Source organism: Doryrhamphus excisus, chromosome 9, assembly GCF_030265055.1.
Source record: "Doryrhamphus excisus isolate RoL2022-K1 chromosome 9, RoL_Dexc_1.0, whole genome shotgun sequence".
NCBI classification, from domain to species: domain Eukaryota; kingdom Metazoa; phylum Chordata; class Actinopteri; order Syngnathiformes; family Syngnathidae; genus Doryrhamphus; species Doryrhamphus excisus.
The window spans coordinates 21,375,001-21,390,455 of NC_080474.1; the positions used below are offsets into that span (position 1 = coordinate 21,375,001).

Sequence of the window (15,455 nt, forward strand, 5' to 3'; positions counted from 1 at the left end):
CCCATGCGCCTTGAGATTACGCCCACAAATTGCATTCTAACTGGGCTTAAAGTATAAACTCATAGCGGGGCCGCCGGCTGACGAGGAATGCGTCATTTATTGGCCTCTGAAACCGGATTTACACCAGGCCGGGAGCCACGGTTAATCTTCATCCCAAAAGTGGGACAATTCCAATACAGGAGTATTCTTTGGATGGAAAAGTTATTGACTTCTTTATTCGTTTGTGTCATGGCCCCCGAGGTTAAGTGGACCATCCGAGGCCACAAGTAACCCAGCTAAGAGTCCTAACATGCCCATAAACCCCAACATTGTTCTCGCCCTCCTTCCCTGACCTCTACGGGTGGTGAGTCTTTTTTGTTGTTGTTTTTACTCCGCAGCCAGAATACTTTTTTTAAAGGAGAGGAAATGCCTCCTTCTAGCGGGGTTTCCTGCAGGAAGTTTGCAGAAGTCCCATCTAAACTGGGAAAAGTGACGAAAAGCACATGAACAGGAACCCCCAGACGTTTTCCATGATGGCTTCATTGTTCTTTCCTCACCGTAAATATTTTAAAAGTAGGTCACGCTTGCCTTCATTTTATAACGTAGATGCAAAACAATCAATATTTGTCATATAAATAAGAGTCCTCCCATCCACATTAACATACTAACACATTAACATAATACATTCATTCATTCATTTTCTACCGCTTATCCTCACCAGGGTCGCAGGGGTGCTGGAGCCTATCCCAGCTGTCTTTGGGCGAGAGGCGGGGTCCACCCTGGACTCTGATACTCATACCCTATTTTTGTAGTTACAACCTAAATAAGTTGTTTTACCTTTATTAGAGCTCTCTAGATAAGACATAGCACCCCTATATTCAACTTTACACTCGTGTCACCCAATATAGTAGATGAACATACACGGAGAATAAAGAATAAAGAAGTCATTTAAGATATTCATTCATTCATTCATTTTCTATCAGTCTGAAAAAGCTTTGGGACTCTAGCAAACCACAGTGGGAGTCATAATCCAAAATGATAAAAACATGGAACAGTCCCAGGAGTGGCCCGCCAACCAAAACGACAACCAAGAGGTCACAAAAGACCCCACAACAACATCCAATAGCCTCAGTTAAGGTCAGGGTTCAGGGTTCAAAAACGGCCTGCATGGCAGAGTTCCAAGACCAAAACCACTACCGCACAAAAAGAACATTAAGGCCCGTCTTCTATGGAATGCTACTTTGTGGGTAATACGAGTGTAAAGGTGACTGTAGGGGTGTTATGTCCAGTCTACGAGGCTCTAATAATGCTAAACAACGTGTTTAGCAGGTTGTAAAGAGTTTTTTTTAATGCAAATATTCAATTTATAAGTGAGGAATGCTACTTTGTGGGTAATACGAGTGTAAAGGTGACTGTAGGGGTGTTATGTCAAGTCTACGAGGCTCTAATAATGCTAAACAACGTGTTTAGCAGGTTGTAAAGAGTTTTTTTTAATGCAAATATTCAATTTATAAGTGAGGAATGCTACGTTGTGGGTAATATGAGTGTAAAGGTGACTTTAGGGGTGTTATGTCAAGTCTGCGGGGCTCTAATAAAGCTAATCAACATATTTAGAAGGTTGTAAAGAGTTTTTTTAATGCAAATATTACATTTCTAAGTAAGGAATGCTACTTTGTGGATAATACGAGTGTAAAGGTGACTGTAGGGGTGTTATGTCAAGTCTACGAGGCTCTAATAATGCTAAACAACTGATTTAGCAGGTTGTAAAGAGTTTTTTTTTAATGCAAATATTCAATTTATAAGTGAGGAATGCTACTTTGTGGGTAATACGAGTGTAAAGGTGACTGTAGGGGTGTTATGTCAAGTCGACGAGGCTCTAATAATGCTAAACAACGTATTTAGCAGGTTGTAAAGAGTTTTTTTAATGCAAATATTCAATTTATAAGTGAGGAATGCAACTTTGTGGATAATACGAGTGTAAAGGTGACTGTAGGGGTGTTATGTCCAGTCTACGAGGCTCTAATAATGCTAAACAACGTATTTAGCAGGTTGTAAAGAGTTTTTTTAATGCAAATATTCAATTTATAAGTGAGGAATGCTACTTTGTGGATAATACGAGTGTAAAGGTGACTGTAGGGGTGTTATGTCAAGTCTACGGGGCTCTAATAATGCCAAACAATGTATTTAGCAGGTTGTAAAGAGTTTTTTTAATGCAAATATTACATTTCTATGTAAGGAATGCTACTTTGTGGGTAATACAAGTGTAAAGGTGACTGTAGGGGTGTTATGTCAAGTCTGCGAGGCTCTAATAATGCTAAACAACGTATTTAGCAGGTTGTAAAGAGTTTTTTTTTATGCAAATATTCAATTTATAAGTGAGGAATGCTACTTTGTGGGTAATACGAGTGTAAAGGTGACTGTAGGGGTGTTATGTCAAGTCTACGAGGCTCTAATAATGCTAAACAACGTATTTAGCAGGTTGTAAAGAGTTTTTTTAATGCAAATATTACATTTCTAAGTAAGGAATGCTACTTTGTGGGTAATACAAGTGTAAAGGTGACTGTAGGGGTGTTATGTCAAGTCTACGAGGCTCTAATAATGCTAAACAACGTATTTAGCAGGTTGTAAAGAGTTTTTTTTATGCAAATATTCAATTTATAAGTGAGGAATGCTACTTTGTGGGTAATACGAGTGTAAAGGTGACTGTAGGGGTGTTATGTCAAGTCTGCGAGGCTCTAATAATGCTAAACAACGTGTTTAGCAGGTTGTGAAGAGTTTTTTTAATGCAAATATTCAATTTATAAGTGAGGAATGCTATGTTGTGGGTAATACGAGTGTAAAGGTGACTGTAGGGGTGTTATGTCAAGTCTACGAGGCTCTAATAATGCTAAACAATGTATTTAGCAGGTTGTAAAGAGTTTTTTTTAATGCAAATATTACATTTCTAAGTAAGGAATGCTACTTTGTGGGTAATACGAGTGTGAAGGTGACTGTAGGGGTGTTATGTCAAGTCTGTGGGGCTCTAATAATGCTAAACAACGTATTTAGCAGGTTGTAAAGAGTTTTTTTTAATGCAAATATTCAATTTATAAGTGAGGAATGCTACTTTGTGGGTAATACGAATGTAAAAGTGACTGTAGGGGTGTTATGTCAAGTCTGCGGGGCTCTAATAATGCTAAACAATGTATTTAGCAGGTTGTAAAGAGTTTTTTAATGCAAATATTCCCTTTATCCTCAGGAATCTTATTGACTAAATAAGATCAGTCTCCAAGAAGCAGCCATTATGAGGTCTACCTGTTTATTGGTCAAGGTGACCAAAGCGCTGCAAAAAGACGAAATGCAATAAGAAGCATAGATGATATAAACGGCGTTCCGTCGTCATTTCCTCAGCGTCCAGACATCGGATGCCTCACATGGCGTTGCTCACGCCAACGTTGGATTCAAACACATGTAGCTGAGTCACCGTCTGCATTGTAGCAGTCACAGCTCATCTTCCCTCCAAGCACATGAACGCATCATGGACATGTCGCTGCAGAGTCGGGCAAGACTCCTGCAAACGCCTGCGGCCACAGGTGCCGCCCGGTGTAGCTTTCCCTCGTTTGTGGCCTTCGTTTCAATGTTATTACTGATTGGAGTTGCGGTTCATACACCAGGGGTGCCCAAACTTTTAATAGCCTGGGGCTACGTTAAAAAAAATGACTTTTATATTTTTCAATCATTTCATTTAGTCTCTTTTTGCTTTAGTTAAAGTATTACTCATAAACTTTCAATTATTATTATTTATTCCAAATGATTTAAATTATTTGTACAAATTATTATTTGTACAATATATCTATCTGTAAGGCAAAAAATAAGCAACTAGCTAAAAATGTTTTTTTTATTATTTATTATTTTATTATTATTAAAAAAAAAAAAAAAAAACTTAAACTGTATTATGGAAAGCAGGAAGTGAACAAATGTAACAGTACCAGATAGAGGGGTAGGATTTAATAAGCTTTGCTTCTTCCTACTCCTTTTGGACATGTGGAACTGGGAGCTGATTTGTGTTCTTCTATTTCTACATGATGCCGTGGGCCAATAATAAACGCCAAATGTCTCTTAGGCCGCATGTTGAACACCCCTTTATGTGAGTGACCCTGCTCTGGATAATCCATTTTATCGGCCAATATCGATACCGTACTTTTTCACTGATATTTATAGGTTATCACATGGTTTGTTTGGTATCAGACCTTCGGTCTCGGGCTGATACTGGCACGCGGGGTCACGATACCGGGCCTGATACCACACAAACCATGTGATGATCTTATTATCACATACTATTTCATCAAAAGAAAATAATTTCAACAATATTTCAACAATTTATCAACAGTCTTATCAATATGTCTTACAGTTAAAGTTCTATTAATTGATTAATCTATTAATTTTGTTGTGGGCTGCACGGTGGCCGAGTGGTTAGCGCAACAAATATCAGGCATTCAGAATACACACTTACAACACACGTTACAATGAGATGTATACACTGGCCACTAGGTGCCAGTAATGTTACTGTATTGTCTGCTGGGATACACAAGCACCAGACTTGATCTTCAGAACAATCGGCTTTTATTATTCCTTCCCTAACACAGGCTACTGTTGTGGTCGTAACCCAAGCCAAGCTAAAACTCAACTCTGAACCCCTTACATCACTTCCTGTCCATATAGGGGTTGATTATAGGGGTGTTATTTCATGCTTATAGGGCTCTAATCATGAAAAAAAATGTATTTAAAAGGTCATAAATGTTTTTTGAATATTCCGCTCTGCTTCCCATCCCGATCCCGACCATCCAAACTAGGGTGTGTGCCTGAAAGTGGACCGACGAGGCCAACCATGATGGAGCCTGAGTGGAACTGCAGCTTCCACTGTGAGTCGGCGCACTGCCTCATCCACTCGGGCCTCAGCAGGCAGGAGAGCGTGGACGTGATGGACAGACTGTGCGTTCTCAGTCAGGTAATCCCGCCCACTTGTGTACTCAAGATGCGGCACACGGACGTCTTTGCCACATTTGCGTCACCCGTCTTCTCAGATGACCGTGGATCCGCCGAGGCGATCCCTCTCGCCCGTGCTGAGCGCCGTGGTGTGGACGCTGCTCTCCTGCGGCATCCTGCTGGCCTTCTGCTTCCTGTTCTTCACCCTGCGCTTCAAGAACAACAGGTATCTTGCACGCGGGTAGCAACATGCGGCACATGTGCTGATTTGTCCACCTTTAGGATCGTGAAGATGTCCAGCCCCAACCTGAACGTCCTGAGTCTGTTCGGAAGCGTCCTGACCTACAGCAGCGGTTTCCTGTTCGCCGTGGACGGGCGACCGCACCCTCAGATGGAAGCGTCAACGGCGGTCCTACACGTACCGTCCGCCTGCGTCTGCATTTTACGGGTGGATTAACCGTTGTTTGATTGGCATGTGACTTTCTGTTCCCGCAGGCTCGGGTTTGGACCCTGTGTCTCGGCAGCACCATGGTCTTCGGGCCTATTTTGGGGAAGACATGGAGGCTCTACAGGGTGTTCACCCAGAGGGTTCCTGACAAGAGAGTGGTACGGCACAATTGTACTTTTATTTGGATCACACCTAAATTACTATTTCTTTTTTTTTTAATGTCCATGAAGTTATGACTTTTTTGGTTGGAAACGGAAAAGGTTTTGTTGAGCAACCTTTATTGGGCGTATACATACACAGGAGCTCTCATTCTTTGTCCATGTCATTTTAAGGCCACTTGTTGCTAGGCAGACTTCATATTGTCTTTATACTGTCTCCATTGTAACGTGGTACAAATGATTGCATCACACACCATGGAAAGGACAGGGAGATCTGTCATGGTTTCTAAAAACTATCTTAATAAATGTTTCAGTTTTATGGTTGAATACAACCTATTATTATCATATTTATTATCACTTATGGTAATGGTAATGGTAATGGTAATGGTAATGGTAATGGTAATGGTAATGGTAATGGTTTAATTTCATTAGAACATGCATCAGATTCCAATTGAGTGCATCCCATAATCAGTTCCCAGTTCCACATGTCCAAAAGGAGTAGGAAGAAGCAAAGCTTATTAAATCCTACCCCTCCATCTGGTACTTTTACAATCAGTAACTGTTACATTTGTTCACTTCCTGCTTTCATAATATAGTTTTAAGTTTTTTAAAAAAATAATAATTTTTAAAAATATTTTTTAAATTTTGTTTTATTTTTTTGAAATATTTTTTAATTTTTTGGATTTTTTTTGTAATTTTTGGATTTTTTTGGAATATTTTTCATTTGTATTTTTTATTTTTTTGTCATGTACCGAAGTACAAGGTTCCAGAGCGTGAAGGCAGCGATGGAGAAGGCTCTGTCTCCCCAGGTCTCATCTAGGTTTCGATGTCAGTTAAGCAGTTGGTGAGGGCGGAGTAGATGTTGGAGTTGATGGAGGTGGTGGAGATGTAAAGCTGAACATCATCAGCGTTTCTGTGGAAATTGAGGCCATGAGGATGGATGATATTCCCAAGTGGGAGGATGTAGAGGATGTTAAAAACACCCAGGAATATTTCTTCTCCTGTAACTGATGACGTATTTCCCCCTGATGGTCTTCCTGTTGCAGATCATCCGGGACATTCAGCTGATGGCCATGGTTGCTCTTCTGATCCTGGTGGACTTGCTGGTTCTTACTGCCTGGAACCTCACTGATCCCATCCTGTGCTCTCGATCCGTGGGCGCCGTGGTTAAGGTACGTCTAAGAACAGCAAAAGTTCCACTTCCTGATTTTATTCAAAGGATTAGGAGTGGAATACCTGCTTGTTTTTCCTGTTGTAGATGGTGGAGAAAGACATCTTCTACTCTTTGTCTCACCTTGAGTCCTGCTCGTCTGCGTACTCGCATCTGTGGGTTACCATCATAGCTGTTAAAAAGGTACGTCGTCTCCTCGACTGACACCAGCTCTTGCGACACTCGCCAGATTAAAACACAACAAGATCGACCGTGACCTTGTGACCTTGTGACCTTGTGACCTTGTGACCTTGTGACCTACTGACCGAATAGAACATAAATCCACACGAGTACGAGTACAAAGCAGCGTTTGAAGACACGGCAAAGCCCCAAAACCAAAACGTCACATGACCAACCACATGCTCCCTCACACATCACCTCCTCTCCGCCCCCCCCATCTCCTCAGGGTTGTCTCCTTCTCTACGGGACATATCTAGCCGGCCTGACCAGCAACGTCAGCCACCCGCCAGTCAACCAGTCTCCCACCATCCTGACGGCCGTGACTTTGGTGACGCTGTGTTCCACCGTGGTGGTCCCCGTGTCCATCTTCATGCAGGCTTGGCCCAACTTGGTCTACAGCACCGTGGCTGGAGCCATCTTCATCTGCACGCTGGCGACGGACTGCATGCTGTTTGTACCTCAGGTAGGAAAAGTACTTTATTAGGCAGCCGTTGAGGTACCATGCATGAAAGTATTCATTCAAGAAGGGAAATGTGAAATATTACTGATTACTTCTAGTTTGAAGCCTACCTAGTACTGTAGCCTACTACTGAAGGGGAGGTGCAATACCGACACCTACTGGTCTGGAGTGGAACATCATTCACCACAACTTCATTCATTCATTCATTCATTTTCTACCGCTTAGCCTCACGAGGGTCACAGGGGGTGCTGGAGCCTATCCCAGCTGTCTTGGGGCGAGAGGCGGGGTACACCCTGGACTGGTGGCCAGCCAATCCCAGGGCACATATAGACAAACAACCATTCACACTCACATTCATACCTATGAATAGTAATGGCAATGGTAATGGTAATGGTAATGGTTAATTGGTAATTGGTAATTGGTAATTCATTTGAACATGCATCAGATTCCAATTGAGTGCATCCCATAATCAGTTCCCAGTTCCACATGTCCAAAAGGAGTAGGAAGAAGCAAAGCTTATTAAATCCTACCCCTCCATCTGGTACTTTTACAATCACTAACTCTTACATTTGTTCTCTTCCTGCTTTCCTAATATAATTTCAGTTTAAAAAAAACGTAAAAAAAATATTAAAACGTTTTTTATTTTTTATTTTTTATTTTTTATTTTTTATTTTTTATTTTTTATTTTTTATTTTTTATTTTTTATTTATTTTTTTATTTTTTATTTTTTATTTTTTATTTTTTATTTTTTATTTTTTATTTTTTATTTTTTATTTTTTATTTTTTATTTTTTCCATGATGCATTATTTAGAATAAATGTTTAGATTAAATGAATCAAATAAATGTATGTAGCTGCAACAATATGAGGAAAGAATCCCCAAAGTATCTCTGAAGGCTTTCTTAGTCAGTAAACATACCATTGGGTGGAATTTCCTGCTGGGCATTTCAGCCCGTCACCCCTCCTCCGGGACCCACGGGTCAACTGCAGGGTGATCAGCCAGGAACCAACATTCCTCATCATAGTCCTGGAACGTCTCCTGGTGGCCATCTTGAATTTAGAGCAGTCTCCCTCCATCCTCGCCACCTCCACCACAGGTTAGGAGACGCTGACACATGCAGACATGTCAGTAGGTCACATGACCTCCACCTGACATGGCGTGGAGGCTGACTCACGCTGCAAAGGTTTATGAGTCAAAAGTATGCGGGTTCTTGCTAACAGGTTTACAAGCCACTTAGTGTCTCCTGGTGGGTTCATGCTAGCATGGAGGAATGCAATACTTCCTGGATGAGATGATCCACGCCCGGTCACAAAGACCCCACACTAGTAAACATGTTGTATTCATACTATACGTATTACTACATGTGATACTACATGTTTCATTTGTACTCGCAGCTGACCGAGTGGCGAAACTTTGAAGAGGACCACAACAACCCGGGTCACATGGCCAAGTATTTCAGCAGTCCCAGTAAGAGCCAGGCGTCGGTCTACAGCCAGGACGACATCTACTTCCTGTTGGGGGAGAACAACTCCATGAAGAAACTGCTCAACGAGGTACCCTAATCACCACATGAGTCGTGTTCCATGGCGGCCCAATAAGGGCGGCTTCCTTTTCTCCGGGTACTCCGGTTTCCTCCCACATTCCAAAAACATGCTAGGTTAATTAGCCACTCCAAATTGTCCATAGGTATGAATGTGAGTGTGAATGGTTGTTTGTCTATATGTGCCCTGGGATTGGCTGGCCACCAGTCCAGGGTGGACTCCGCCTCTCGCCCTAAGACAGCTGGGATAGGCTCCAGCATCCCCGCGACCCTCCTTAGGATAAGCGGTAGAAAATGAATGAATGAAAATGATTTCAGGTTCGAATTATCTCACAAACGGGCGCAATGACCCCGAATAAAAACCCGGGCTACTGTTGCGGCCGTAATCCAGGTCAAGCTGAAACTCAACTCTGAACCTCCGACATCACCCCCTGTCCCTCCTTCACTCATTATATTGGGTTATAGGCGTGTAAAGGTGACTATAGGGGTGTTATTTTATGTTAAGAGGGCTCTAATAATGATTGTCCATAGGTATGAATGTGAGTGTGAATGGTTGTTTGTCTATATGTGCCCTGTGATTGGCTGGCCACCAGTCCAGGGTGTACCCCGCCTCTCGCCCCAAGACAGCTGGGATAGGCTCCAGCACCCCCGCGACCCTCGTGAGGAAAAAGCGGTAGAAAATGAATGAATGAATGAGTGTAAAGGTGACTATAGGGGTGTTATTTTATGTTAAGAGGGCTCTAATAATGATTCTCCATAGGTATGAATGTGAGTGTGAATGGTTGTTTGTCTATATGTGCCCTGGGATTGGCTCTCGCCTCTCACCCCAAAGACAGCTGGGATAGGCTCCAGCACCCCGGTGACCCTGGTGAGGATAAGCGGTAGAAAATGAATGAATGAATGAGTGTAAAGGTGACTATAGGGGTGTTATTTTATGTTAAGCGGGCTCTAATAATGATTCTCCATAGGTATGAATGTGAGTGTGAATGGTTGTTTGTCTATATGTGCCCTGGGATTGGCTCTCGCCTCTCGCCCCAAAGACAGCTGGGATAGGCTCCAGCACCCCGGTGACCCTGGTGAGGATAAGCGGTAGAAAATGAACGAATGAAATTTGTGTTTCCATTTTGCAGAAGAATGCCGTGATTGACAGCTTGCAGGAGCAGGTCACCAACGCCAAAGATAAGCTTCTACGTCTGGTGTCAGCCAGCCAGCTGTCGGAGAAGCAGGAGGACGTGGACTCCACCAACCTCCACTCCTCCTCCACTCAGACTACGGAACCTCAGTCCCGGAACTTTGCGACTTCTCTACCTCCGAGAGATCTCAATTCCAGACTCTCGCCGCCGCCGCCGCCTGTTTTACCTCATTCCATGGCTGCTGATGGTCCAGGATCTTCTGAGATTGCACCTTCACCAGACTCCATGACTCCCAGTGCCGCCATCTCAGATGCGTCGGATCCAGATCCATGTAAGCCCGCTGCAGAAGATGCAGTTCTCCGGTCGCCAGGCCTACTCAGGACAGCAGAGGAGACGGCTCACTTTGTCACTTCTGTTCAATCCCGTGGACTGTTGAACCCTTCTGAGTTTGAAACCTTCAGCAACTGTCCAAGCTCCCCCTCGGGACCAAACGCCAGACCCAATGGTTTTGTTAGTAGCGAGAAGTTGCAGGAGATCCTCCAAGAACTGAGTGTGGACACGGTCTTGGCCAGGAGGCCTTCTCATGTTAAATTCACAGAGGACTCCTCGCTCTCCCCCATCTCCCTACGGACACCCCGCTCCCCGAACCCCCCTTTGGTGTTCCGCTACCCCAGCATCTCCCCCTACGCCATGAGGAAACGTAGACCACCTTTCCATTCTCACAGACCAGGTGTGGCTCCACCTTGTTTCTACGGCAACGCTGCCGACTGCAGGCGGGTGAAGGACAGCTGTGGGGTCCGGAAGCAGACCAAGCGCCCTGAAGGGGTCCCACTCAATGGGGGCGTCACAACGGACGGTACGCTCCTCCAGGTTCCCCCCCAGACGCAGGAGCAGGGTGAAGAAGGCGTGGCTTCAGAACATGCCTGTGGTGTGGACGTGGGCGGCGACGGTCGCGAGGCGGACCCTTGCCGGTACTGGGAGTCGGACTCCAGCAGCTCAACGGACTACGGTTTCTACCATCGACCCTACTGCGACTCCTGCTTGCAGCGGGGCTCGCTCCTGACCTCGGACTCGTCCTCGGACTCCTCGGACAGCGAGTATGAAGACTACGGACTTTATCGTTCGCCACATCCTGTCGTGTTCAAGGAAGACCTCAAACCAACGCTTGTCTAAACAGACTTTAGCTCCGATTAGCCCGCAGGATAACTTCAGTATCGATCTATCGATGAAGCTCATCTCCATGGAATTTAGTGGAATTCATTTGACATGTTTGAGTTCAATGGAATGATCTTTCAGGATGCAAACAGGATCTCCAATCCGGGAATAAATCCCTCGTATTTTATTATCTCATCTCAAGGAACAATATCGTACAAATAAAACTTGGATGTAACCTACAGTAGTTGGTGTACAGCTTAGAAGATAGTCAAGTAATTCCTATTTTATCACCGTTTCATTGCTTCCACACCCAACTGGTATAACGGAATTCCTACAAAATAAGAGTCTTTATTTATAAATGGAATATTTTCCCACTTGGAGCATAGAAAACCTGTTTACAATCTCTTAAATATGTTTTTTAAACATTATTAGAGCCCTCTAAACATGAAATAACACCCCTATAGTCACCTTTACACTCATATTACCCAACCCAATAAGAGTCTTTATTTATAAATGGAATATTTTCCCACTTGGAGCATAGAAAACCTGTTTACAGTCTCTTAAATATGTTTTTAACCTTAATAAGAGCCATCTAAACATGACATAACAACCCTACAGTCACCTTTTCACTAATATAACCCAACCCAATAAGAGTCTTTATTTATAAATGGAATATTTTCACACTTAGAGCATAGAAAACCGGTTTACAATCTCTTAAATATGTTTTTAAACATTATTAGAGCCCTCTAAACATGAAATAACACCCCTATAGTCACCTTTACACTCATATTAACCAACCCAATAAGAGTCTTAAGAGTCTTTATTTATACACAAATGGAATATTTTCACACTAAGAGCATAGAGATCCTGTTTACAGTCTCTTAAATATGTTTTTAACCTTAATAAGAGCCCTCTAAACATGACATAACAACCCTACAGTCACCTTTTCACTCATATTATCCAACCCAATAAGAGTCTTTATTTATAAATGGAATATTTTCACACTTAGAGCATAGAAAACCTGTTTACAATCTCTTAAATATGTTTTTAAACATTATTAGAGCCCTCTAAACATGAAATAACAACCCTACAGTCACCTTTTCACTCATATTACCCAACCCAATAAGAGTCTTTATTTATAAATGGAATATTTTCACACTTAGAGCATAGAAAACCTGTTTACAATCTCTTAAATATGTTTTTAAACATTATTAGAGCCCTCTAAACATGAAATAACACCCCTATAGTCACCTTTACACTCATATTACCCAACCCAATAAGAGTCTTTATTTATAAATGGAATATTTTCCCACTTGGAGCATAGAAAACCTGTTTACAATCTCTTAAATATGTTTTTTAAACATTATTAGAGCCCTCTAAACATGAAATAACACCCCTATAGTCACCTTTACACTCATATTAACCAACCCAATAAGAGTCTTAAGAGTCTTTATTTATACATACAGTAAATGGAATATTTTCACACTTAGAGCATAGAGATCCTGTTTACAGTCTCTTAAATATGTTTTTAACCTTAATAAGAGCCCTCTAAACATGACATAACAACCCTACAGTCACCTTTTCACTCATATTACCCAACCCATTAAGAGTCTTTATTTATAAATGGAATATTTTCACACTTAGAGCATAGAAAACCTGTTTACAATCTCTTAAATATGTTTTTTAAACATTATTAGAGCCCTCTAAACATGAAATAACACCCCTATAGTCACCTTTACACTCATATTATCCAACCCAATAAGAGTCTTAAGAGTCTTTATTCATACATAAATGGAATATTTTCACACTTAGAGCATAGAGATCCTGTTTACAGTCTCTTAAATATGTTTTTAACCTTAATAAGAGCCCTCTAAACATGACATAACAACCCTACAGTCACCTTTTCACTCATATTACCCAACCCAATAAGAGTCTTTATTTATAAATGGAATATTTTCACACTTAGAGCATAGAAAACCGGTTTACAATCTCTTAAATATGTTTTTAAACATTATTAGAGCCCTCTAAACATGAAATAACACCCCTATAGTCACCCTTAACACTCATATTATCCAACCCAATAAGAGTCTTTATTTATAAATGGAATATTTTCACACTTAGAGCATAGAAAACCGGTTTACAATCTCTTAAATATGTTTTTAAACATTATTAGAGCCCTCTAAACATGAAATAACACCCCTATAGTCACCTTTACACTCATATTATCCAACCCAATAAGAGTCTTTATTTATAAATGGAATAATTTTCACACTTAGAGCATAGAAAAACTGTTTACAATCTCTTAAATATGTTTTTAAACATTATTAGAGCCCTCTAAACATGAAATAACACCCCTATAGTCTACCACCGCCATGCTGGATTGGAGGCAAGACTCAATTATCCCGTGTTGGCGGCTATTTACACCATAATGACTAAATCTGTACTGCTCTACTCTACAAGCTGTACACCGACTACTCTAAAGTAGTATCCAAGTTTCATTTCCATAATATTGGCCCTTAAAATGTCCTGTAATAAAAATACAAACTTTTGCGAGATACCGTACATATATATGGAAATCTGTGTTTATGTATTTTACACATTAAACTTAACCGCTGCGGACCTCCAGGTCATGAGACACTTTATTAGGTACACTTGCGTCATCGAGTGATGAGCTGTAGCCATAAACAGAGATAATAATGCATTATTATTACCATACAGCTCTTATACCGTACTTTATATTCATGATATGGCAGGTGGGTGTATTTTGCACATTTACGTCATGTATTTTTTTTTTTAATTGACCGATGAAACTGTGTAAATATACACCAGTTAGCGTGGACGACCAAGCATCCAGCATCGTCTGACTTCGATATTTATTATGTTATTTATTTGGCCGTGTTTTACTTTTTAAATGTTGCTGTGCTTCAGTGAAAATGTTGTTTTACTAACGAGAGTGTTTCTATGTGTCAGTGCTTCAAGCCCATAATGTCAAATTGTTCTGTCCTTCCTGCATGTTGGCCCCCGCTGGCCCTCAAACCCTCGTCTCTTCTTACGTAATGTAGATTTTTTTTTCTAACTGATTGCATGAAGACGTAAACACAAAGTATAGACGCTTAATTCACGCCACTGACTGACTTATGCCGCAGGGCAGAAACCAGACAGAATTTTGATGAATTTTAATTTCTATTTGATTAAAACTTAATCAGACACTAATTGCTCTGACGGTGAGGGCTCTTAAGAAATACAATACGGAACACAGACATCATTTCCACGCTAATTTCCCTTTTCAACACAGCACTTTCAGCTTATTTTGTTATCTTTCCTTGTATTATTTTTGCTCTGCTGCCTTATTTCTGGGACACTCTTCATTCAGCATATTCAAGCACTGAAGGGCAGACTGGGAGGAGGAATTCTCTTTGTAGACTACAACACAAGGCCATACAAACCACACAAAAGACTCTGCCAGCTTTAGTGTGTGTGTGTGTGTGTGTGTGTGTGTGTGTGTGTGTGTGTGGGAGGGAACGTCTTCCCGACGAACTAAGATTAGGCTGTTACACTCCGATATGACCGACACCGGGGCGTTATTGAGAAAGAATCACCAAATAGAAACACATTTGCAGCTCTTATTAAGACACCCCAGTCACAAATTACCTTTTAAAAACATTTTTTTTACATTAATAGAGCCCTCTCGACATGAAATAACATCCCTATAATCCATTTCACTCATATAACCCAAAATAGTAGACATCATAGGATTAAATAAGTCATTAAAGACATAGATAAGACTCATGCTGGTGTGTGTTGCTGTAAATGTGTTCCCCGGGGGAAGTAGCGTGAGTGGACAGGAAGTGACATTGGGTGTTCAGAGTTGAGTTTCAGGGTTATATTTCATCTTGCTGTGGATCGCTGCTGCAACAGCAGCTCACAATTATTTTTTTAGGGATTATTGTGACTGTTCAAACCTGCAATAAAAGCCTGTTGTTTCTGCGGTCAAATGTCTGGTGCCTGCACGCCTGACCCAACATTACAGTATTGATATTTCAAGAAGAATAGATGCATATCAGAGCTATAGTGTAGTTTAGAAACTGATGAAATAATCTTTATCCATTTTCTTTTTGTGATATTATGACTTTATTCGCATAATATTCTGACTATATTCTCATAAAATTATAACTTTTTTCCCTAATCTAATTTTCCAAAAATTGCAACTTTATTTTGTTTTTGTTTT

The 15,455-nt window shown here is 41.2% G+C and overlaps 1 protein-coding gene across 1 annotated transcript in view; it reads left to right on the plus strand.

Annotated features, from left to right (window-relative positions):
• The window catches only part of gpr156 (G protein-coupled receptor 156), a 16,957-nt gene extending 1,747 nt beyond the window's left edge, over nucleotides 1–15,210 (plus strand). Inside the window, exons 2-10 of the mRNA XM_058082848.1 lie at nucleotides 4,812–4,966; nucleotides 5,043–5,170; nucleotides 5,227–5,362; nucleotides 5,440–5,550; nucleotides 6,597–6,722; nucleotides 6,809–6,904; nucleotides 7,167–7,403; nucleotides 8,794–8,952; nucleotides 10,070–15,210. Of these exons, the coding sequence (XP_057938831.1) occupies nucleotides 4,847–4,966; nucleotides 5,043–5,170; nucleotides 5,227–5,362; nucleotides 5,440–5,550; nucleotides 6,597–6,722; nucleotides 6,809–6,904; nucleotides 7,167–7,403; nucleotides 8,794–8,952; nucleotides 10,070–11,245 (2,289 nt within the window). The 5' untranslated portion in view covers nucleotides 4,812–4,846 and the 3' untranslated portion in view covers nucleotides 11,246–15,210. The remainder of the gene's footprint in view (nucleotides 1–4,811; nucleotides 4,967–5,042; nucleotides 5,171–5,226; nucleotides 5,363–5,439; nucleotides 5,551–6,596; nucleotides 6,723–6,808; nucleotides 6,905–7,166; nucleotides 7,404–8,793; nucleotides 8,953–10,069) is intronic.
• The last annotated feature ends 245 nt before the right edge of the window (nucleotides 15,211–15,455 follow it).